The sequence below is a fragment of the Marmota flaviventris genome, chromosome 13, assembly GCF_047511675.1.
Source record: "Marmota flaviventris isolate mMarFla1 chromosome 13, mMarFla1.hap1, whole genome shotgun sequence".
NCBI classification, from domain to species: domain Eukaryota; kingdom Metazoa; phylum Chordata; class Mammalia; order Rodentia; family Sciuridae; genus Marmota; species Marmota flaviventris.
In genome coordinates this window covers 41280442-41305363 of record NC_092510.1, presented here as the reverse complement: position 1 = coordinate 41305363, position 24922 = coordinate 41280442, and the positions used below count along the sequence as shown (strand labels likewise).

Sequence of the window (24922 nt, the reverse complement as noted above, 5' to 3'; positions counted from 1 at the left end):
GTGAAGCAGATGACATCACAATTCCATACCTTAAACTATACTATAGAGCAATAGTAACAAAAACAGCATACACCAAAATAGACTTGTAGAACATTGGTACAGAATAGAAGACACAGAGACAAACCTACATAAATACAGTTATCTCATACTAATCAAAGGTACCAAAAGCACATATTGGAGAAAAGATAGTCTCTTCAACAAATGGTGCTGGGAAAACTGGAAATCCATATACAGCAAAATGAAATTAAACCCTTATCTCTCATCATGCACAAAACTCAACTCAAAGTGGAACAAGGACCTAGGAATTAGTCCAGAGACACTATGTCTAATTGAAAAAAAAGTAGGCCCAAATCTTCATCATGTTGGATTAGGCCTCTATTTCTTTAACAAGACTCCTAAAACACAAGAAATAAAATCATGAATCAATAAATATGATGGATTCAAACTGAAAAGCTTCTTTTCAGCAAAATAAAACTAATGGCATTCTTTATGTAACTAGAAAAAATAATTCTAAAATTTACATGGAACCACAGAAAAAAACCCTAATAGCTGAAGTCATTTTTAGCAAAAAGAATGAAGCAGCTGACATTACACTACCTGAGTTCAAGTCTATTACAGATGTGTAGTAATCTAAACAGCACAGCATTGGCATAAAAACAGACACACAAACCAATGGAACTGAATAGAATGCCTAGAAGTAAATTCATGTATTTATAGCCAATGAATTTTTTACAAAAGTGCAAAGTCTTTTTTAATAAATGTTGTTGGGAGAATTGGGTATCCAATTTTATGCAGAAGAATGATGCAATCTCTATCTCTAATCAGTTACAAAGATCATCTCATGCTATATTAAAGATTTAAATATAAGACCTTCAATTATGAAACCACTAGAAGAAAGCAGAGGAAATGCTTTAGGACCTTGGACTGGGTAAGGATTTTTTGTCCTAGACCCTCAAAACACAGGAAATGAGAGCAAAAATAATCAAATGGGGTAACATAAAACTAAAAAGCTTCTGAACATCAAAGAAAACTCTCAAGAGAGTGCAGATGCAACCTATATAATGGGGAAGATGTTTGCAATGTATACAGCTGACAAGGGGTTTATATCTAGAACATACAAGGAACTCCAAAAACTCAAGAGCAAAGATCAGATAACTCAATTTTAAAAATGGACAGTAGATCTAAATAGACATTCCTCAAAAGAAGACATACAAATGGCCAACAAGTGCATGAAAATGACTCAACATCACTAAGCACTGGAGAAATGCAAATTAAAACCACAGTGAGGTATGACTAATACCTCAACCAGTAAGAATGGCTAATATCAAGAAGACAAAAGGTTAACAAGTACTGGCAGGGATGTGGAAAAAGGGGAATTCTCGAACACTTTTGGTGGGAATGTAAATTAGCTATTATGGAAAACAGTATGGAGTTGCTTAAAAAATTTAAAATAGAATAATCATATGATCCAACAGTTACCCTTTGGGTGTATAATCCAAAAGAAATGAAATCAGTATGTCAAAGAAAAATCTGTACTTCCATGTTTGCTGCAGAACTATTTACAGTAGCAAAGAAATGTAAACAACCTAAGTGTCTGTCAGCTGATGAACAGATAAAGCAAATGTGGTACACGCGCATGATAGAATACTATTCAGCCATAAAAAAATGAAATTCTGACATTTTCAACAACATGGATTGAACTGGAGATCATTACGATAAGTGACATAAAGCAAGCATAGAAAGACAAGTGTCACATATGTGGACTTGTCTTCATATGTGGAATCTAAAAAAATGTTGATTTCATAGAAGTTGAGAAGAGAATGATGTTTACCAGAGGCCAAGAATAGTAGGTAGGGCAGGGGGAGGGATTGTGAAGAGTTGATCAACATATCTAAGACTCAGATAGGACTCACTGGATTACTATTGCATGATATGGTGACTATAGGTGTAGTATACATTTCAAAAAGCTAGAAGAAAGGATTTTGAAAGTTTTCACTGCTAAGAAATGATAAATGTTTGAAGAAATAAATATGGTTAGCCTGATTTAAACATTATATGATGCATAATGTTTGATACTATACATAATATCTCATTAATATGTACATCTTTTATGTTTTTATGTATTAGTAATTTTTTTTAATTTGGAGGAGGATTTCTCATTTGGCCAATGATGGAACTGTTCTGGATCTTGATTGTGATGGGGGTTTATACGACTACACACATTTGTCAAAATTCACAGATGAATTTTATGTATGTAAACTTAAAAATTAAAAATATGAAAATGTTCCTAACATTTTACTTCAGACTTTATAGATAATTCAGTACAGCATGTTTGGAGCCTACAAGTAAGAAAAGAGTTAATGATTAGTAGTTTACTGGAATCATATTTCTAGTCAACCTTTGTTGCTGTCTTTGGGAGGCACATTTTTTTTTCGAGCATTAATCCAGGAAAAAATTGAAATTACTGCAGTGCCCATCAGTAGGGAATTGGTTAAGTGAATCACAGCATGTTTAATGAAATATATAGTCATTTAAAGTTTTTTTTTAAAGGGGGACAGAAAGGATAGTGCTATGGGGAGTGTTTGGATAGATTAATCAAGGCATGGGCAGATGAAGACATTCTGGGGAATTGGCAAAGATCCACTTCTTGATAAGGGTGGTGCTTATAAAAGGGTTCAGTAACATTAAGCTTTACATTTGTTTCATGTGTTTTTCTGCATCTATGGTATGTTTTACCACCAGAAAATTTTTAAAAAGAAAAATTATAAAAAACTATTTAATTAGGACTGGGTTTATGGTAGAGCACTTGCCTAGCATGTGTGAGGCACTGGGTTTGATCCTCAGCACCACATAAAAATAAATAAGTAAAGTTATTATGTCCATCTTCTGCTAAAAATATTTTTTAAAAAACTTATTTATTTAAGTAAAATGTACATCTGTGACCCTACCACCCATCCAAAGAACTGGAACATTACTAATAAGACATATCTACCAGAGGTAATTGACACTTGCACATTGTGCTTTGTCTTATATGTATATGTATGTTTTAAGTAATATATTATTTATAAAAATGATATTGTGCTATATACCATATTTCTGGGCTTGACTTTTTTTTTAGGCTCAACATTATGCAATTCACATAGATAGATGCAGTGGCATGTTTTGTAATTAATTTATTTGCTCACAGTATAATATTCTATTTTGTTCATAATCCATAATTTCTTTATCTATTTTCCAGAATGCCTGGGTTGTTTTTTTTATTTGAAATGATGAAATGCTGCTATAAGCATTATTTTTAAAATTTAAAAATAGAAATGTATGCAGAGAGTACTAAGGCATTATATTGACACAATTCAAATATGGTGTTTTTCCTTTTCAATGAAGAGTGCAGGTGGAAGGTTGCACAAGGAACAATGAAGTAATGGGGTCTTCAGTGTGGCCACCGAAGGTATGACTCTCCCAGGAGCAGGATGTGGTAGCCTGATTGCTCTCATATGCTTTTTTAAGGGTTTCTTTTATTTTCAAAATTATATTTTTACTATACAAATAATTCCTAAATTCAATTTTTTGTTTAAAAGTTTTAAAATGAGTAAACATGGTGGATAAAATTGTCCTTTCTACAGCATCCCAGATCTTTTTTCCCTTACCAGAAGTAAACACTCAGATTCTTTGATTTCTAGGTGTTTCAGTTTTCTTTCATCTTTGAAATGCAAACTCTTTAATTAGGGAGATGTGAAATGACAAGGTTTTAAACCACCTCCTGAGGAGAAGGCATTCTAAAAATAAGGCATTTAATGTTTGTCTGAACTGAAATTATCGGCAGTGTGGAAAGCAGAGTAAAATTCTGAGTTTGTGGAAAATCAAGGAAGTAATTATTTTAACTTCTTTTTGGTTAATTTTTCAACTATCATCCATATGTTTTATTTTTTGAAATGTTCAGAATGAACTTTCAATAGATATCTATATTCAGATCTATGTACAAAATCTATTCCCAAGTTGGAAGACTTATGAATTTGTCTTCCATATTTGCTTACTGCCATTGTTGTAGCCCAGTAAAGTAGAAAGGACAATAAATCTGTTGAAATCTTTCATGTACCACCAAACTATGTAATTTTAAGAAAATTAAATAACTTTCTCAAGTCTGTTTCTCCACCTTCCCAATGGTTATTGTGAAGATGAAATGACATATAACATTGGTAAATTGCCTAGCATAGTGTCAGGTATTTAGTTCATGTCCTTAGTAAATATGATCTCTATTCCCTATGCCCTTTAGTATACCTAATGGAGAGCTAGTGCCTTCTCATTGCCTTGTGCTGTTTACCTTAAAAAGAAAAATTCTTTCTCTTCAGAAAGATCAATGATGGATTAAAAATGTCTATCTCTCTTTTTTTTTTTTCTAGGAGAAAAGACCAAAACAAAACAAAACAAAAACAAAAACACCATTGAGCATTTAAACTACAAACCCACAGAGGTTGCACAATCCCCAAGGTTTCACCTGAAGCACTCAGTCCTCTCAGGGGACAGGGAACTCTAGTTTCAGACCCTTCTTTTGAACTTTGGTCACACTAATTACTTTATGAAACTTGAAGCCCTTCTGTATAAAGCGGGTGCTTGCACCTTTTGCATGTCTCTAAAATCCCAGCCAAGTAGGATTCCTTGCAAAGGAAACAAGGTGCTTCTTTAGCGCGTACTGCTGGCACAGGGTAGGAGGAGGCAGAATATTTGAGTCTTCCTTTGAGGAGGGTGCCAAATCTATGTTTCCAGGACCAGAAAAGGCTGGGCAGCCCAAGTAAGGGAGTGGAACATAGCTGAGAAAAGAACCATCTGGGGCCACCTGGACTGGGAAAGAAAGCTCTTCAAAAGGTTATCAAGTGCCAAAGGGTTATTTGTCAACCAAGAGCAGAATGTTAGGTGATTTCCATGGGATTAGGGCTGCTACCACCAAGGACTTTATCCCCCTTTCCACCTCTTTCTTTCTCTCTTACCTCCTGTCATTTGACCAAAATGATTCACTCCTGGTCCTTACTGCACACTCTAAGGGTCTGAAGTCTGTTTGCCAGGAAAACAATCAGTTCTTAAATGGCTCCTTTCCACTTGCCCACATCCTTCAGTAGATGACCCATCTTCAAGTCTAAAGGCAGAACCTTCAGATGCATTATTCACTGGGGCTTTAGGAAGACTCTGAGTTTTCAATTCAAGTAGTCCACATTAAGGTAAGAATGACCAAAGGCTGCTACTGTTGCATTTTAAAAGAGCAACTCACATGAAAGTATAATAATAGGTAGAATGTCTTCAAGAGACCCTGCACTAATAAAGTCCTCTAGATGTTTTGGACCTTGTCTACTCACTCTCCCTGCCACAAGGGAAGGGGAAAGCCCCTTGGCATTTCACCTTTAAGAAACTCGTTGCTGATCTCTAGTATCAGTTCAGATGCATGTGGCCTGAGTAGTCATGCCTTCTTGTCATTACTCTTATTGGATAATGCGGATGGATGGATCAATATCCTCAGTCCCCATTTTTATAAGAAAGGGACATTAGAATACACAAGCCACCCTGACACGATTCTTTTGCTTGAAGCAGCCAGTAATCATACTTCCCCTCAAAGAAAGCCTTCAGCCTGAGGACCACAGGCTCGTTATTGGCCTGAGTGAGGGGCCACTACCTACTCCCCTCCAGGACCCCTCCCTCCCTTTGTCTTTTCTTACCTGCTGCCTGATGAAGCTGCGATCCTAGGTTCAACACTAGCAGGAGGAAGAACATGTTCTGTATTTGATCTGAAATAGACAATTGAAAGTTTCAGAGCCTAACACAGCCTTCCTGGGCCTCATGATTTGGTGATTTGCTTACTCCTGAGAATAGGGTAAAGACTCATAAATAAATATTTTGGGGGAAGGCATAAATGGCAGGGGAGCAGAACTGCAAAGAGAAGTTGTAGTTTGACTGTCTGGAGGATAGGGGATGTAGCGTAGAAGGAAGTGAGACAGTCTTTCTCAGTCCAAACGAGAAGCTATTCTTCCTATTCTAATGGCTTTTTCTGAAGATGAACCAGTTTTCATGAGTTGCCCACACTGGTGGTTATCTGCACCTCTTTGTGTCTGCCACAAAACTTTACATCATACTCCCCATCCCCCCAATAGCAGGCCCTCAAATACCAGATGTGTCTTGTCAAATGGATAATGCACACCACCTTCTCTAGCTGGATTGGAAATCAGGGGATTGGATATTTGAGAACAGGGTTTGGTAGAAACAGAGCTGTGTTCTCAGTAAATACTTGCTAGTTGGCTGAGTAGAATAGTAGAGCTGTCTTGAGTGCTGCAATCCATGTGCCCATCATGTGACTTATCTCTTACCAAGAGGTTTAAATGGAGAAGATGGAGAGTAGGTTCTGATGGGGGTTGCCCCACCTTGGTCCTGCTCTACCTCCTGTGCTTCTACCTTTGATCCCAGGCTTTTTTCCATCCAAAGGATGGCCTTAGTTGAAGGGAAAAGAGACAGGGCACACACAGCTATTTTATCCTCAAAGGGACTTTACAACTTTTATTAGCAAAGGGACCATTTCTCAAGGAAAATCTGTTGGAGCCATACATCTGAGGCAATAATGGCAGAGATACTCTGAGTGTAATGGAAAGTCAGTTGAACATTTGGACCAGCAGAATGACATGACCTCATTTACATTTCTAAAAGAGGGCTCAGCTTTGGCTAGGGAGGAGAGGCAGTTGGTAACATTAGAAGCAGGAAGATCAGTTAGGAATATCTTTGCAGAAATGATGATAGCTTGGATTAGGTGTTGGGGCTAGTGAAGGTGACAAGTAGTCTGTTGAGGCATTTATGCATTTTTCTTTGTCTTTTAAGTTTATTCTAAAAATTTCAACAGCTTTATGAAAGTATAGCTGACATACAAAAGAAAGCAATTTCTTAAAAAAGAGAAAGTAATCTCTGTGTGTGTATGTGTTTAAAACAGACTTTTAAAATTCTACAATACAATTCAGTGGTCTTTAATATATTCACAGAGTTGTGCAACCAATACCACTATCTACTTTTGGAACATTTCAATTACCCTAAAAGGAGCCATACTATTAAAAGAAACTCCCCATTTCCCTGTCCCTCTCTCCATAACCTCTAACTACCCCTAATCTGCTTCCTGTCTCTGTCAATTGCTTATACTGGTCATTTCATATAAATGGAATCATACAATGCATGGCTTTTTGTGACTGGCTTCCTTTACTGAACATAATGTTGTCAAACTTTATCTGTGTTGTAACACATCAATACTTCTTTCTTTTTTTATGATTGAATAATATTAAATTGTATAATATAATGCATTTTGTTTATCCATTCATCTGTTGATTGATACTCAAATTTTTCCACTTGTTGACTATTTTGAATAACTCTTCTATGAATATTCATGTACAAGTTTTGTGGAGATATATATGTATGTGTATATATATATATATATTCTCTTGGATATATATATGTATATATATATACATATATATCTCCAAGAGAATATATATATATATGTGTGTGTGTGTGTGTGTGTGTGTATGTGTATGTCTAATAGTCATTTGAAATGCCTATTAGACTGGCAAGTGGAGGTGTTCAGGAGGCAGTTGGATAACAGGTCCAAATACATAGTGTGTGTGTGTGTGTGTCTATATATATATATAAATAAATTGCTGGCTCAAATGGTAACTCTGCGTTTAAGTCTTTGAGGAACTGCCAAACTCTTTATCAAACATATGTTTGAAAATATATTCTCCCATTTTGTAGATTGTCTTCAAAGCTTTTTGATAGCATTCTTCAAAGCATAAATGTTTTAATTTAAAATTAACTTCAAAGAACATATAAATTTAATTTTGATGAAGTTCAGATGATCTACTTTTTTCTTTTATTGTTTGTGCTTTTGGTGTCATATCAAGGAAACTGTTGCCTGATCTGAGGTTACAATAGATGTAAATCTATGTTTTCTCCTAAGAAATAAATATATTCTAGTTCTTATACTTAGGTTTCTGATTCATTTTGAATTAATTTTTGCATATGATATGAGGTAAGGCTCTAAACTCATTCTTTGGTACATAGACATCCAGTTGTTCCTGAATAATTTGTTGAAAAACTATACTTTCTCTATTGAGTTGGCTTGGCACCTTGCAAAAAATTGCTTGACCAGAGATGTGTGGGTTTATTTCTGGACCTCCAATTCCGTTTTCATCTCCATTTCTCCTATGGGAGTACCACACAGTAGTGAATACAATAGCTTTGCGGTAAGTTTTGAAAACAGGAAGTATGAGTCCTTCAACTTTGTTCTTCTTTTTCAAACTCCCCCCCACCCCCCACCCCCGCCCTGTCCCATTCTGGCTCCTTTGAATTTCCATATGAGTTAGAATGGGCTTGTTTATTTGTGGGGGAAAAAAAGTTGAAAATTTGGTAGGAATTGTATCAAATCTGTAGATCTGTCACAGGAGAAGAGATGTCTCTGGAGAAGGGTCCAAGGAGAGGGGAACTCAACTCAGGATAAGAAGGGTTCTTGGCATAAGTGATGGGAAAGAATTTCAGCACGAGCCATACAAAGGCATACACAGAAATTTATTTAGGAAGAAGATACACATTCAAGAGAGAATGTAGACTGTCTCGAGAGCAAAATGGAGAGGCCTGAAGGAAAAGCAGGTTTAAGAGAGGAAACTACAAGTTATATTTCATGTTTGTATGATTTGAAATGCCTATTAGACTGGCAAGTAGAGGTGTTCAGGAGGCAGTTGGATAACAGGTCTAAAGCTTGAGAAAGAGATAACTTAAGAGTCATCAACACATAAGTGTTCTTTAGATCCATAAGCTGCATGACATTGCCTATGGAGAGACAGGGAAGTGAAAGTAGACAAAACTGACATGTGCGGCATTTCAACATTTATAGATCTTGGTGAAGAGAGGGCATCAGCAAAGAAGACTGAGAAGAAGGGTAACGGGGCAAATGATAGTATATATTAACCGTATCCTTCGATCTCTGTATTCTAATGCTTGATTTCCTGGAGGCTTGCTGATCCTAAAGGGGTTGCCCTTCCCTAGGTTAGCCAGTTACAAGAAGTAGGAAACAATATGCACATGAACACACCTTTCAATTGCAAACCAACCAACCCAGAGTTCATACTCTCAACCACTTCCTTTATTGTGCCCTTCCACATTTACAGTTACCAATCACTTGCCCTAATCACCCCAACCCCAGAAAAGTAGAGAGAGCTCCTATGGTCCAGGGCCTACAGAAATCATTCATATTAGTCAACCATGAATCTGCTTTCCTTGTCTCACCTGCTCCTTCTTATGGAAACCACAGTAAAGGTGCCTGCCCATGTGTCCCACATACCTCCTTTGCCCCGTGACTGATCTTGGCGCTTCCCTATGTAGCCCCTGCACTTGCATCCTTTTTTCTTGGGATTTTGAGTATAACAAACTATCTTTCCAATGGCTGAGGGTTGGCCACATGGGACATAAATTCCTTAAGTAACAAATGCTTAAATTGTTTTTCAGGAAAGGCCTTCCGAATCCCCTCAAGGACAATGTGATCAGCTGTTCAAGAATGGACATGTGCAGAAGCAGCTAGCTCCTCTGGTCAATGACCTTTTGACGTCAAATGTTCCAAATTCCCTGCATAGCACATAACTCCCTCAGGAAAGAAAGATGTTCCTTCTGAGGCACAGTGACCATCTTTGCCTTGCAGAGGAATCTCAAACTCCCTCTTCTTGACAATCAATCAACAAGCAGTTTCTCCCTTCTCCCTCTCTGTAAATTTGCATTTACACAATTTACATCATTAAGGATGTAATTTGTGCATCAGGGAGACAGATTTGAGCCTTTCCCCCCTCTGCTCCTGACTTCCTTGCCAGGTGACCTTCCAAGAAAGTTATTTCTTTTTGCCATAATATCAGCTTTTATGTACACAGGCAATGAGACCTTGTTTGGTATCAATGACAGTTGCCTCCTGATCTGTTGGCCTCACCATATATAAATACTAATAAAACTTACATTTTAAAACACGGCACTACAAGGAAGGAGCGACTGATAGAGGTAAATGTTGCTGCAAGTTGGATTTAGTAGTATGGAAGTCATCCATGATCTTGACAAGTGCACATGAAAGTTCTAGTTACATTCAAGAGGTAAAGATGTAGAGATGATAGAATGTAGCCAACTCTTTAGAGAAGAGTGTTACAAAACCATGAAGAGAAATGAATCAGTAACTAGAGGGAAATGTGAGGTCCATAGTTGGTTGTACTCTTGGTTTTATTTTCAGAAATATGAGACAGGTAACAAATGGGAGCTTTCCACAGGGAAGTGCTCATGGCACACCTAGCTGAACTTGACAATAGTCTTCCTCATCAAAATGGAAGTATACCAGCTGGGCCCTCTGGTACATGCCCATAATACTAGTGACTTGGAAGGATGAGGTAGGAGGATTGAAAGTTCTAGGCCAGCCTGGGAAATTTTGTGAGACATTGTCTCAAAATAAAATAAAAAAGACTGTGGATGTAGCTCAGTGGTAGAGTGCCCCTGGATTGAATTCTTAGTACCCACCCCCGCTCCCCACACACTAAAGAAAATGTAATTTGAAAAGGTATCATCATAGGCACTTAGCAATTGTGAGCTGATTAGCACTTTTAAGCACTTTTGAGCAGCACTTACCAACTTCCTATTTTTAGAACATGAAAGAATGACATAACATAGTGCTAGTAACAGAAAGGACTCCTGGATGACCCATCTCTGGCTTTAACTTCTCCTTCTTCCTTGCCCATCCAACGGGACTTTCCTGACATACTGTGCCCTTGGCAAAACTGAGGGACAGACATTGTTACAAAAGTACTTTCCAACCACAATTCTCCTGTATTAAACTTTCTTCTAAGAAAAAAATGTGCTCCGTGAAATGGTTAAGAGCTCAGTCTCTAAAATCAGACACATCTAGTTTCAAAGTCTGGGCTTACAAATTATTAGCCTCTAACACCTTGGACAACTTGTGAAAACTGTGTTTTATTTTCCTGGAATACCAATAATAATAATAGCCACCTCAAGACAGAATCTTGAGGGTCATCTTCAACCTACTCATCTCTCATCTGCCAAATCCAGTCCATCCCTTAGTTCTGTTATTTCGGAGGCAGGAAGATAGATCTTCCATACATAGCCAGGATAAGGGTGTTGAAGAAGGACAGGGGACACCATGCCAACCTGAAAGAGACATTGGGTCTGAAGGACATCCTGTGACTTGCTCTCCATGCATTTAACCACAATATCTTCTTCTGACCTAGAATACCTGTTTCTATTCTTCACATCTTTAGTCACTGCATCCCTTCCTTAGTTATTCTTGCCCTTACCCCTAGCAACAGCCAACCAGAAGCAGACCTCTACCTGAAATGCTTCCTCTAATATATGTGTCAAAAACCACCAGGTGAGAACTGACCTCTTAATGATGTAAATAAAGGATTGAAATTATGCATTCCTGATTGGTTTATTAAGCCCAGACCTTGAAGAGCTTGATTGGTCCATGCTGATATCCCTCAACCCACCAATCACCTTTGCTGGGTCATCAGATATGCCTTTAAAAACCCCGAGTCAACAGATACCTGTTGGCATCCCTCTTGGGGCCCCTCCCTTTTGGGAACTCTGCTTCTTTCTATTACTTTAATAAATCCTATTATTTTGCTCTCATCCTTGTGTCCCTGGATTTCATTCCTTGAATTTGTGAGACGAAGAACCCAACTGCTTAACTTCCGGTTACATTTCTACCTCTTTGATGCTGCTTAGATGACCTCTGTTTTCTGCATCCCATTACCATAACCTCCATTCATCTTCTTGTCATTTTTCGTTATCTCATTGCAGAGGCTCCTCACTGCTGCTTTCCCTTCTTGTCTTGCTTCCCTCAGCTCTATTCTCCATTTACTGAAGTAGAGGCCAACACAATTGGAGTCATGCTCAACTCTTTTCTTCTTTCACCCTATATCTAATTCACTAACAAGTCCTGCGGACCCTTCCTTCGATTATATCCAGAACACGACCTCGTCTCACTGTCTTCTCTGCTTCCTTATCACTCAGTGCCATTATCATCTCTTATGGTGTTGCAACAGTCTGATAATTGGATGCTATGGTTCTAATCTCAGCTTTCTAAAGTTGATTTTTAACACAGCAGACAGAATGATTCTTCAAAAATATGAGTCAAATCGTGTGTGCTGATGGCTTAACATTTCACACAGAGGAAAGTCCAAAGTCCTTCCAATAGCCCAAGCAAGAAAGAGCTCTCTTTTGGGCTCCATCCTTTGGAAGCTTCCACTGTGGCCAATCCTCTCCCTGCAGTGTAAGGTGTTTGAAGAACCAAGAGGGCTCCTCTGGAAGCTTTTACCTTCCAACCCCATCTCTCACAATCGGGGTCTTTGGGACTTGGAATTCCCTGTCTGAATGGCTCTAAGCTTGCTCCCAGGCCTGTGTGTCTTCCTTCCAAGATCCAGCTCCCAAGGACAGATCTGGCAGTGTGCCAGGTTCCACAATCTGGACACCTTCATTGCTCTTTCTGGTAATGTTGTATTTTGCAAAATTGTAACAGCAACTCTACCCTCACTTCAGCATTTTTAACTTTCCTTACCCATCTCTTAATTCCCCAAAGCTTTCATTATCATCTAATATATCATATAATTTACATCTTTATGATATTGTCGCCTATCATACTTCATATGAATGTAAGTACAAAGAGAATAGTGATCTTTGCTTTGCTCATTGTTATGTATTCATCTCCTAGAACAGTAAGTAGGCCCTCAGCATTTGTTGAATGAATTACCCCTTTATACAGTAGGCAAAATAATGTCCAGAATAATCAAATCCAACGGTGTAATTTCTGCTTGAAGGACTTTAACAGCTCTCATTATTTAAAAAGTCAAGTCTTCCTTAGTATGGCCTGCAAAACCTTCCCTAATCTGGCCTTCTTGCTTCAAGCACATGGAAATATAAGCATTTTCTAAGAATAGGACCTCATGGCTGCTTTGAAAATTCTAATCTCATTTTACTTTTACTAATTTATTTTTCCTGTACCTCAGTTTTATCATAAACTTTAAAAAAAATTGTAGTGCATATTATACTTTTTGTTAAGAGGACTTACATCTTTCTACTTCCAACTACCTTAGAGGATCCCCTCCTCCTCAAATGTATCCTATTTCCTTCTAGTGTTAGTACCTTACTCTTTGCTGGTATAAGTTGCTATAGTTCTGTCTTCCTTGCTAAAACAAGAGCTCCTAATACTGAATTAGGTTCTCATAACTTTGTTGAATGAACAAAGAAATGAATGGTTGCATGTGAAGGATATAGAAAACAACAACTCCCCAGGGGAAAAGGGGAACCACTATCCCTAGGGAGAAAGGAGGACAATGGGTCCAAGGGAGAGAAGCAAAACAATATGCTTTGCACTTTTACCATTTCCCAGCAACAATGGGCTTTGAACTTTCACAACTGCTTCCCCTAACTTGGGCTTTGAACTTGCACAACTGTGACCCCTGCTTATCCAACTGATGCATTTTGCTATGATTCAAGTCTCACTTAAACCTTATAAAAATCAGACCCCTCTTGTAACCAGTTGCCATTTTCTCTCCTGAAAATGTGCCCTCTGATGCTTAACTTCACCACTTAATAAAAGTCATCACTGATCTGTTAAAATCTGGTTATTTTTGCTTTCAACAAGCACGACAACTTAGCATCATACTCAGGAGTTTGAGACTCACTTTTGGTTGGCTCCTTCCTCTTTAAGAGAAACCTTAATTTATTTACTTATTTTGGAAAAATCTTTCCATCAACTAGTGCCACTTGCAATGGAATGGGCCACTAATGGGATGGGAGATCACCATCCCTGGACTTTTAAAGAAAAGGGTCCATGTTGAAACAAGGGTTTCAAACTTAAGAAAACAGTCAATGTTGAATTTTAGGGATGGTGATCCTCTTTCAACAGGAAGATAACTTGCAACATTGTCACCAGTCCTAGGCCAGAGGCCTGACTCTGGGGATTCTAACAAATCAGGTCTGGCCACTTGTCCCCAAAACTGAATAGAAAAGGTAATGGTGAAAAGAAGGGAAGAAACTTTGATTAATATGTTCATATTGGGAAGGCAAAGCAAGATCTGGCACCTTAGCCCTGTCTTCAGGGTGCTGACAGGAGCTTTAAGTATAAGCAGAGGAAGAATTGGGGCAGGGAACAAGAGATATGCATAATTAAGAACGCTTGGTAAAACTGTGGTCTGGTGGATAATTATTTCAGTTTTGGTTCTGTTAGGTGGCTTTGGAAAAGTTTTTTTTTCTTTGTTTTTTAATTTATGAAATGGATTTATTGTTTGACTCCTTTTCTCTTCTTTTAAAAGAATTTTTAAGTTCTTTCTAGGTAGTTATACATGATGGTAGAATGCATTTTGACACATTGCACACAAATGGAGTATAAATTCTCATTCCTCTGGCTGAACAGGGTGCAGAGTCACATCAGTAGTGTAGTTATAAATGTATGTAGGGTAATAAAGCCCACTTCATTCCATCATCCTTCCCACCTCTAAACCCCCTCCGCTCCCCTCACTCCCCTCTGCCCAATCCAAAGTTCTTTCATTATTTCCTACTGCCCCCCACCCGCCATTATGGATCAGTATTCACTTATCAGAGAAAACATTTGGCCTTTGGTTTTTTGGGGTCTGGCTTATTTCACTTAGCATGATATTCTCCAGCTCCACCCATTTACCTGCAAATGTCATAATTTCATTCTTAATTAAGGCTGAGTATTCCATTGTGTATATATGCCACATTTTCTTTATCTATTCATCTGTTCAGGGGTACCTAGATTGGTTCCATTGTTTACTTATTGTGAATTGAGCTGCTATAAACATTAATGTAGCTGTGCCACTATAGTATACTGATTTTAAGTCCTTTGGGTGGGATACTTGGGTTAAATGGTTGTTCCAGTCCAAGTTTTTTTTAGAAATCTCCATACTGCTTTCCATAGTGGTTGCACCAATTTGCAGTCCCACCAGCAATGTATGAGTGTACCTTTTTCCCCACACCCTTGCCAACATTTATTGTTGCTTGTATTCTTGATAATTGCCATTCTGACTGGAGTGAGATGAAATCTTAGAGTAGTTTTTCTCTAATTGCTAGAGATGTTGAACATTTTTTCATATGTTTGTTGATCAATTGTATTTTTTCTTCTGTGAAGTCTCTGTTCATTTCCTTAGCCCAATTTATTGATTGGGTTATTGTGGGGTTTTTTTTTTTTTTGGTATTGTTTTTTGAGTTCTTTATATATCCTGGAGATTAATGCTCTATCTGAGGTGTGTGTGGTAAAGATTTTCTCCCATTCTGTAGGCTCTCTCTTCACATTATTGATTGTTTTCTTTGCTGACAAGAAGCTTTTTACTTTGAATACATCCCATTTATTATTTCTTGAGTTTACTTCTTGCACTTTAGGAGTCTTGTTAAGGAAGTCAGTTCCTAAGCTAACATGATAAAGATTTGGGCCTACTTTTTCTTCTATTAGGTACAGGGTCTCTGTTCTAGTGCCAAAGTATTTGATCCACTTTGAATTGATTTTTGTGCAATGTGAGAGATAGAGGTTTAATTTCATTTTGCTAAATATGGATTTCCAGTTTTCCCAGCACCATTTGTTAAACAGGCTATCTTTTCTCCAATGTATGTTTTTGGCACCTTTGTCTAGCACAAGGTAACCATATTTATGTGGGTTTGTCTCTGTGTCTTTTATTCTGTACCATTTGTCTACATGTCTGTTTTAGTGTCAATACCATTCCATTTTTGTTACTATTGCTGTGTAGTATAGTTTAAGGTCTGGTATTGTGATGCCACCTGCCTCACTCTTCTTGCTAAGGATTGCTTTGGATATTCTGGGTCTCTTATTTTTCCAAATGAATTACATGATTGCTTTTACTAGTTCTGTGAAGAATGTCATGGGGATTTCAACAGGAATTGCATTAAATTTTTATAATGCTTTTGATAGTATGGTCATTTTGACAATATTAATTCTGCCTATCCAAGAGCATGGGAGATCTTTCCATCTTCTAAGGTCTTCTTCAATTTCTTTCTTTAGTGTTATGTAGTTTTCATTGTAGAGGTCTTTCACCTCTTTTGTTGATTGATTCCCTGGTATTTTATTTTATTTTTTAAGGCTATTGTGAATGGGGTAGTTTTCCTAATTTCTCTTGCAGTGGATTCATCATTGATGTATAGAAATACATTTGATTTATAGGTATTGATTTTATATCCTGTTACCTTGCTGAACTTATTAAAGTATGTATTCTCAGCCGAGTTCTACAAAGGCTTCAAAGAAGAATTAACACCAATACTCCTTAAATTATTCCATGAAATAGGAAAGGGGGAACCATGCCAAACTCATTCTATGGGGTTAGTATCACCCTGATACCAAAATCAGACAAAGATGCATCAAGAAAAGAAAACTTCAGAATAATATCCCTGATGAACATAGATGCAAAAAATCTCAACAAAATTCTGTCAAATCGCATACAAAAACATGTTAAAGAGATAGTGCACCATAATCAAGTGGGGTTCATTCCAGGGATGCAAGATTGGTTCAATATACGGAAATCAATAAACATAATTCATCACATTAATAGACTTAAAGTCAAGAGTCATATGACCATCTCAATAGATGCAGAGAAAGCATTTGACAAAATACAACACCTCTTCATGTTCAAAACACTAGAAAAACTAGGAATAACAAGAACATACCTGAACATTGTAAAAGCTATCTATGCTAAGTCCAAGGCCAACATCATTGTAAATAGAGAAAAATTGGGAGCATTCTTTCTAAAAACTGGAACAAGTCAGGGATGCCCTCTTTCACCACTTCTATTCAACATAGTCCTTGAAACTCTAGTCAGAGCAATTAGACAGACAAAAGAAATTAAAGAGATACAAATAGAAAAAGAAGAACTATCACTATTTGCTGATGACATGGAAAAGTTCTTGTTTCTTAAGGAGGCAATTTGCACTTGCTACTCAGGATGATCTATGAGACCTGTGATTCTGAAAGGGGCAATTGAATTCCTATGAATTGACTGCTCCTGCTTGAGGGGGAAGTTCATCATGAGGATTTTCTAGAAGGTGTCAGACAACCACTGAAGACTCAAGGTAGCACTCCAGGGGTCTGATGTAAAAGCTGACAGTAGAATATTCCTGAAAATCTTGTCTCAATCTTGAAGGAAGATAGACAAAGTAAATTTAGGGCTAATAAACCTTGTACTAACAGTTTAGGTGAACACTCCTTAAATGATCAACATGCCTACATGCAGAGCTAAGCAGGTCACAAAGTTTAAGGTCATAAAGGAGAAATACAAATGAAGGCAGAGAGTTCAAGCTTTATCCTGTTTTCAGTAATTCATTGGGCAGCTGCAGGCCTAAATAAAGAGACACTGTTTTTGCAAAGTCAGCCTCTCTAATCCCTGTTACAGAATGTTTCCTCAGGTTTCTCAAGCCCCCTACCAAACTCTCTTAAAACCCTGGCCAATCTGGATAAAACCTTATCTCATCTAGATAAAATCTTTCCAGATTGTCCAGGGTTTCCAGTTTCCTTATGGGAGCCATGATTTCTGAAAGAGTAGTGTTTTAGAGCCTTTAAATTTAGGGAAGCAAAAATAAAATTAAAAAGTTATGGAAGCATGAACTCTTTAATACCTAGGCAGGCAATGCCTGAAAGAGTTTCTTTAGAGAACTTATCCGATACATGGTCAAAATTGATGACTTCATCACATAATTTGCAGAGCATGCACTCCTTCAGCTGCATGAGCACTGTGATGGTACTTCTCCAGGAGACAAAACAAACAAATTCAAACAACCACTCCACCTCCTAGGTCTTCCATTCTAAAATTCCCTTGTGTTTTATAAATAAGTCCTTTCTGTCCCTTCCTGTTTGGCTGTCCATTTTCATCTTAACTGTATGGGGGTGGGGGTAGAGACTGTAAATCAAAAAGTTGTCCAACATCTCTGTCTCTCAGCTAAACCATAGATATGGAACAGAAATTCTTGTGGATCCTTGGACAATACTTGGTAAACAGCAAAGCATTCTTCACATTCATTGTTATTATTAATTATAAAGGAGGGTGACCAGTGATCTTTGATCTAAAAATTACACTAATCCTATACGACCGACCACTGTTTTTCACTGGCCACATTAAGATCTTACCTAAGGAAAAAGACTACTTGGTTTTAAGACTCACAAGGCCCCACCTCCTTCATTAAACCTACTCTGATTCTCCTAAGCAAATATTTGCTAAACCATTGTACTTCCAGGGCATTTTTTAAAATCTACTTTATATTTATTGGTTTATATTCAACTTTCTCCCTAGTAGAATTTTAGCTGTTATTTTGCCTATTTCTATCCAAGAAATACTAATATCACTTTATTTAATTGCATTGGGAATTTTTATCTTTCCAGAGAATTCCAGAAAACTTTGGTACATTCTGATAAGAGGTTTGTAAACAGAACCTGAGAAAAACTTTTTCAAGCCCAATTTGCAAAGTACCAAAATCATAGTAGGTGCTGGCAGTTTCACTTCTTGCTTTCGGTAGGCCTTGCTTTGTTCTCTCTACTGTCTGCTGAAATCTATTTCCAATGAAATTTGTTGTGCTGCAGTAGAAAGTGTGAATTCTTTATTTTCTTCTTCGTTTCTTCTTCTCAAGAATCTCAAGAATCCTAGCAAAGCATTCCTTTGATTAATGATAGCCAGCATAAAGGATCGTATTTCACTTGGCATTAGTCAACAGGAGAAGTGATCAGATCATGTTTGCTTAATGCTTCATTCTTTACTGAATATTGCCAGGCTTATCTCATTTGGCTCCTCCCTCCCCATAAGTGTCCAGTACAGCCTTGGGTATTAATGGAGATTTATGTAAATACACACCAAACTGAACTGACCACTGTTTTTGAAGTCAAGTGTTTAAGGCATAAATTGCACAGCATGTTTTAAAATAATTTGATCTTGAATGCCTTTAGGCAAGTAATGCAGAATGGATCCCAGATTCTACCACTCCTCATTGTATTATACCTAGCTCTATTCAAATATTTTTTGTTACCTGCCAGTCCCTATAAGCATTTAAGTTTTTAGGAGTTCTTTGTTAGAGCCTGTGCTCTCCTCTCATAGATGTATGTGTAATTATTTGATCTTTAAACCACCTGTGGAATAGATAGACTACCTTTCGTGGTACACTTTTACGTTCAAATTGCATCTTAATTTTTTAGTCAATAAACACTGAGCTTCCAGTTTTTGCAAGCCTTAATATTAGATTGTGGAGAATTTACAGAGAGTTTCATCTAAGATAGAGTCCCTGCCCTAGAAGATATCATAACAGTTAGAAGGTTAAACCTTGCAAACATGAAGAATACAATTCTTACTAGAACTGGTGTAAAAAGAGTGATAGAAGTACAAAAATCCTGGAAGCTGTCTAGAGGAAGAGAGACTTCCCAGAGGGGTGGAATTTGAACTGGCCCTGGAAACACTTGTGAGATTTGGAGTTAAAGTTACTTCAGTGGTCACTGCAGATGCAAATGCACAGGTGAGTTGAGGGGACAATGAAATTTAGGTCGAGATGAGAATGTCAAGGGATTAATGCCAGGCACAACCTCCAATGGAGAGAGAGTGACAGTCACTCAAAAATGGAGTTACAATACCAAAGAAGTGTTTGGAAAAGATTAAATCTGATTATTTTTTTTTCCAAAATAAAAAGGAGCAAACCTTTAAGATTTTGGGGGGTGGGGATGGAACTGAAACCATGCACTCAATTAGGAGGTCACTGTATTCATCCACATGTTTGATAACCAAGCCCTGACACTGAGTCAGAAAAGCAAAGCAAAGGAAAGAAAAATGTATTATAAGACAACCGGCAGGACAACTGGCAACTAATCAGTCATATGAGAGAGACTGTGATTTTCATAAGAATGGGAAGTTTTACTCCATGTATGTATGATATGTCAAAATACATTCTACTGTCATGTATGACTAAAAAGAACGAATACAAAATATGAAAAAAACAAAAAACAGAGACTGGTTTTAAGGTAAGACTATGGAGACAATATTGGAGCCTTGGAAGGTAGGGGAAAGAAATATAAAATGAGGAGTTGGTTTTAGAAAGAAGGCAATGAGTTGGATGTGAGTCATGGATAATGCACAGCATTCAAATAAAATGTAGGTCTAGATTCTGGGAGATAATTTAGGAGATGAGATTGCAATTGCTTTATTACAGAGTAATCCTAGCATGGTACAATCAAGGCACATGGTATATTTTGACATTGGCATGTGGAATAAAAATGACACAAAATCTGTGGGTCAGTGTTTAATGCATTGTAAAACATGACCTATAATACTATCTCTGAGGACATTTCCACCATCTCCTTTTAACATCAACATCAAACACTGAATATTTTTATGTTGATGTGTATATTAAACAAACATTTTATTTTGGTAATTCGCCTGCTGTTAGACCAAATAAATTATTGCAGCAATTCAACAAGTTCCCAATGACTATGTATTGCTATGGGCCAGGTAGTTGGGACTCAGAAAATCTTAAAAGTGTGGTCCTTGTCTTTGAGGAGCTCCAGTTCATTGGAACATGGGGAGAAGACATCTGGAAGCAGCAGGCCAGGAAGAGCCTGCTGATGTGTGGGAAGCCAAGTAAGGAAGGCACGCAGACCAGATTCCTGTGGCCAGAGTGGCCAGAGCAATATTGTTCATCCATTTGTGGGATTACACGTTGTAAGAGAACTTGGAGGACATACAGGTCAATCAGTATTTGACTTCTGATGAAACAGAGAGCTCTGAACTTCTTCATGCTGAGAATATGTACTGTCCCCTGGCCCTCCTGGGCACCAGTGACATGTTCTCTGCCTGGCACGGCACAGCTAGATCTACATACTTACTTCACCTGGCTTTTGTTTCTATAAATTGTAACTGCTTCTGTAGGACCAGAAAAGAAGGAATCTTGGTATTTCTCTCCAGTTTGATTAAGTTGCATAAAATTTGCTTTTTCTTTTTATGTTATTTGCTTACTTCTTATGAGGTGGCTGAATCCAGCCAACCAAGATCTAGATAGGTTCCCTTAACTTAGATGCCAGTAACACTGATAAAACTATCTGATTATGGCTCACACTGAATGATTTTACTCTGCATTTTGGCAATTTGTGCCTGTGATTCCCTTCCACAGAGCCATAGAATTTCAGGGCTAGACGTACTGATTAGTAAGTAATCAAGTTTCACTTCTCCACCTCCACCCCCTCCCATGTGAATTTATTATTTCACTCTTCTACTATGTAAATCCAGAATAACAAGAGTTAAAATTATCTTTAATTTTTATATGAAAAAAATAAGTCTTTAAGTTGGCCCCAAATCATGCTTTTGTTATATAGTAGTTACCTCTATAAGTTAGTGAAATAATAGTTTCTATGTTTTGTTTTGTTTCCTAACAGCTTACTCTTAGAGCATTGCTTATAAACACAGGCCAGCCTAGAGAATGGCCTGTCTGCCAAAAGGATCATCACAAACAGATGTCAGTTGTAGAAAAACATTTTTAAATTCTTAACAATTAACCCTTCAAAACCTCTAATTTGAGAGATATATCAGGAATAAATTTTTCTAGAGTGCACATTTTCGGTATAGAAAATATTGTACCTCAAAAAAACTGTTCAACAAGAATAATAAGCATTGGGGCAAGTGAGAGAAATCCTACTATTTGGGGAACAGAAGGAAATTTGCTTGTTTATACCCCTGAGCATAATTTCTGAGGCAGAATTCCTCCTGCCTCTAACAATGGAGAGCAAAGAGATGCCCACACCTCCTCCGCCACAGCAGCCTCACTATAGTCTACAACACAAACTCAGAAAGTACAAGAAAACCTCAACCCACTCAGTACTCACATAGACACTGTGTACAGCTCCTCAGGAAAAGACACAAAAGAAAAGCAACATACAGTTGCTATCGGCATCAGATTTCTATTAAAGAAACCAACAAGCAGAGTAGACAAAACCAAAACCAAAGCAATCAGCAAGAAGTAGCATCAGCCCAGGATCCTCTTTTGCTGGGATATAGGAGGTGTAATAAAGATCTGTAAAAATTTGGGGTTAACATAGTAAGCAAGAAAAGATGCAATCAATCACGTCAGCCCTGCTCTGCTTTCCTGTAATATGAGGGTAATTAAAACCAGAACAGGTTCTGGGGAACTAACTGATGGGAGCCCAGACTAGGGACAAGGTTAGTTTTGCTTTCAGTATTGCTTCTCTGCAAGCAGATGGCCTTGAGCTGTGTCCCTGATGAAACTGGTATATCAGTTTCTCCACCAGGAATAGGGGAAAGGGAGGGGAAAAAGAACACCAGCAGGTCCCAACCATGTGCCAGGAACTTTGTATTGTTGTTTTTATCCATTTCCTAGGGATACTATAATAAATTATCACAAACTGGGTAGCTTAAAACATCACATGCTTATTTTCTCACAGTTCTGGAAGCTGGAGTCTGAGGTCTAGGTGTCACATGCTCCTTCTGAAGGATCTAGGTAAGAAGGCTTCCCTGCCTCTTCCTGGCTTCCTCTCTAAGTGGTGCTTGGCAGTCTTCACTTGGCAGTCCTTGGCGTCCCTTACTTCATAGGGGCATCACTCCAATCTCTGCCTCTCTCTTCACATAGCCTCTTCCCTGTGTATCTCTGTATGTCCTCTCCTCTTCTTACAAGGACACCAGCCATCGGATAATTGCCCACCCTAATCCAGTATGAGTTTACCTAAACTGATTATATTTGCAAACCCTCTATTTTCCTTCTGAAAAAGTAACACTTTTTTTCCCTCCTCTTTGTTCTGTATCCTCTTTTCACTCCATCCCTTGTGCAAGAAAAATGGTTTAAATGTTTCCTTAGCTTGTATTACTCAGTAATATAACTATACTCTTCATTGCTGCAATGACTGTAAATGGGAATGGCTGCCTTAACCACAAGAAAGGGGTCCCTGTTCTGGGAAGCTGTCCTTCCTTTGGGGACTCCACCCAGGGCTTATGTGTGGACCTGATTGGAGATCCCCACCCTCCTTTTCCAGCGGCAGTGACTGGCTGAAGAATAGACACACAGTCCCTGATTCTAAGAGTTTAGAGTTGTGGCGTCCACACCCCACTCCACCAGAGTGCCGATCCCTCTACACACCCCTCTCTCCTCTTCCTCTACTTCAAACTTCCTCCTAAGGGCCCATCTTACCTATAGTCGTTCCTTTGGGCAACGCAGCACTTTTTCTAAATGCTTATGTTTTAGGAAACTATTCATCTCGGAGCAATGGAAAGCCCAGGTACTTTCATATCAGGGCCAAACAAAACTCAAACTAATGTCTCAGCACACTGGCCTGCCTCAGAAAATCTATATGCCTAAAAAAACTACCAGAGGGGTAGATATTAAGTGTTGATGGCACTTATGAGTAGAGGCCTTGTATGTGATTTTGCAGTTGCTTTTAAAAATTGTCTTACATTTATTGCTTCCCAGGAACACAAGTTACATAGAAATAATGTTTAAAAAGCAGCAATGGAGAGTATAGTTAGATTACTGAATAATACAAGCTAAGAAAACATTTTAAGAGCTCACAAAGGGTTTATGTGTTTCTAATTAATTTTAATTACTTAATAAACTATCCATAAGTCCTTTGCTAAGTTCTTAAATTAGAAACACACATATGCTCTTTTCTTTGTTCGCTTTATAAATGAAGGTCACTGAGAGGCATAGCTATTGTATGTTGTGTGTAGAATCAGAACCTTCACACTACATTGATACTTGGTAATACAAATATTAGGATTTAGACCATAAAAACATCATATTATTAATATGCATAATAATGATCTCATTGGTGTATGCAACCAGACTACTAGGCCCCTTCCATTTATAGAAGTGAAAGTTGAGGCATGGAGAAATTACAGACCTTAACCAGGCTCACTCTGTTAGAGAGCAAGCTATGCCCTGGAGTCTAATGGTAGTGGGGGTCTGCCACGACCAGTGCTTGCAACCTTGCCTGAAGAATTTCAAGGCATTGATTGCCCTTTAGTTGTGGATAGGAGGTTATTAGAAAAGAAAGAGAAAGGGAAAAGAGGGGCACTCTCAAGGGAGAAAGAAGAGAATGGGTCCTCTCAGAGAGGTGAGGGGCAGCCCTCTTCCTATACTCCTGTTTATTGGGGGAAGATTCCAAGGACGTTTCCCAAAAGACTGGCTCAGGTCCACCTTTCGACTTTTGACTAATAGTAGGATTGTGTCAGACTTTCAGGTCCCCACTGTGAATTGTCTTACCACATGGAGAGGAGATTTTACTATTATAATGACATGCTAAAGATCCAGGCAACTCTGGGTCACTTTGGACTGTGCTGACCAGTAGTTGGAACTTGTTCTTACAGATTTCATGGTTGGGGGGTTTTGCTCTATTTATCCTATCTCCATGAATCTGCAATCTGGTCTGTGTAGTCACCAAAGTGCCCCCTTCAGGGTAACTTGTGCTCTTCTTATCAGTAGGGAGGAATGTTTTGGACTACATTTCTCCTAAAGATAACAAGTTGTTTACTGAGGAATATAGCATATCCTATTGACTTGAACCAGGCAGGACCAGAGTGGTCTCATGTAAATTGCCTTTTTTTCCCCCTGATACTGGGGATCAAACCTAGAGGTGCTCTACCACTGAACCACACCCCCAGTTCTTGTTTATTTATTTATTTGTTTGTTTATTTTTTGAGACAGGGTCTTGCTAAGTTGCTGAGGGTCTTGTTAAGTTGTTGAGGCTGGCCTTGAACTTGCGATTCTACTGCTTTAGCCTCTTGAGTTGCTGCAATTACAGGTGTGTGCCACCACACAGGACTGGTAAATTGCTTTTGTTTTGAACAACCAATTAAAAAGAAAGAAAGAAAGC

At 38.1% G+C, this 24922-nt stretch overlaps 1 protein-coding gene and 1 long non-coding RNA gene across 2 annotated transcripts in view; one reads left to right on the top strand and one right to left on the bottom strand.

The window, feature by feature from the left end:
• The window catches only part of LOC139701511 (uncharacterized), a 111622-nt gene extending 101155 nt beyond the window's left edge, over positions 1 to 10467 (top strand). The window contains exons 3-4 of the long non-coding RNA XR_011704040.1: positions 3385 to 3448; positions 9520 to 10467. This is a non-coding gene — a long non-coding RNA (uncharacterized lncRNA). The remainder of the gene's footprint in view (positions 1 to 3384; positions 3449 to 9519) is intronic.
• Positions 1 to 21980, bottom strand: part of Pdcd1lg2 (programmed cell death 1 ligand 2) — a 68141-nt gene extending 46161 nt beyond the window's left edge. Inside the window, exons 1-2 of the mRNA XM_027943076.2 lie at positions 21926 to 21980; positions 5706 to 5774 (exon numbers count right to left, since the gene is read on the bottom strand). Coding sequence (XP_027798877.1) covers positions 5706 to 5760 — 55 coding nt within the window. The 5' untranslated portion in view covers positions 5761 to 5774; positions 21926 to 21980. The remainder of the gene's footprint in view (positions 1 to 5705; positions 5775 to 21925) is intronic.
• Between the last annotated feature and the right edge of the window lie 2942 nt (positions 21981 to 24922).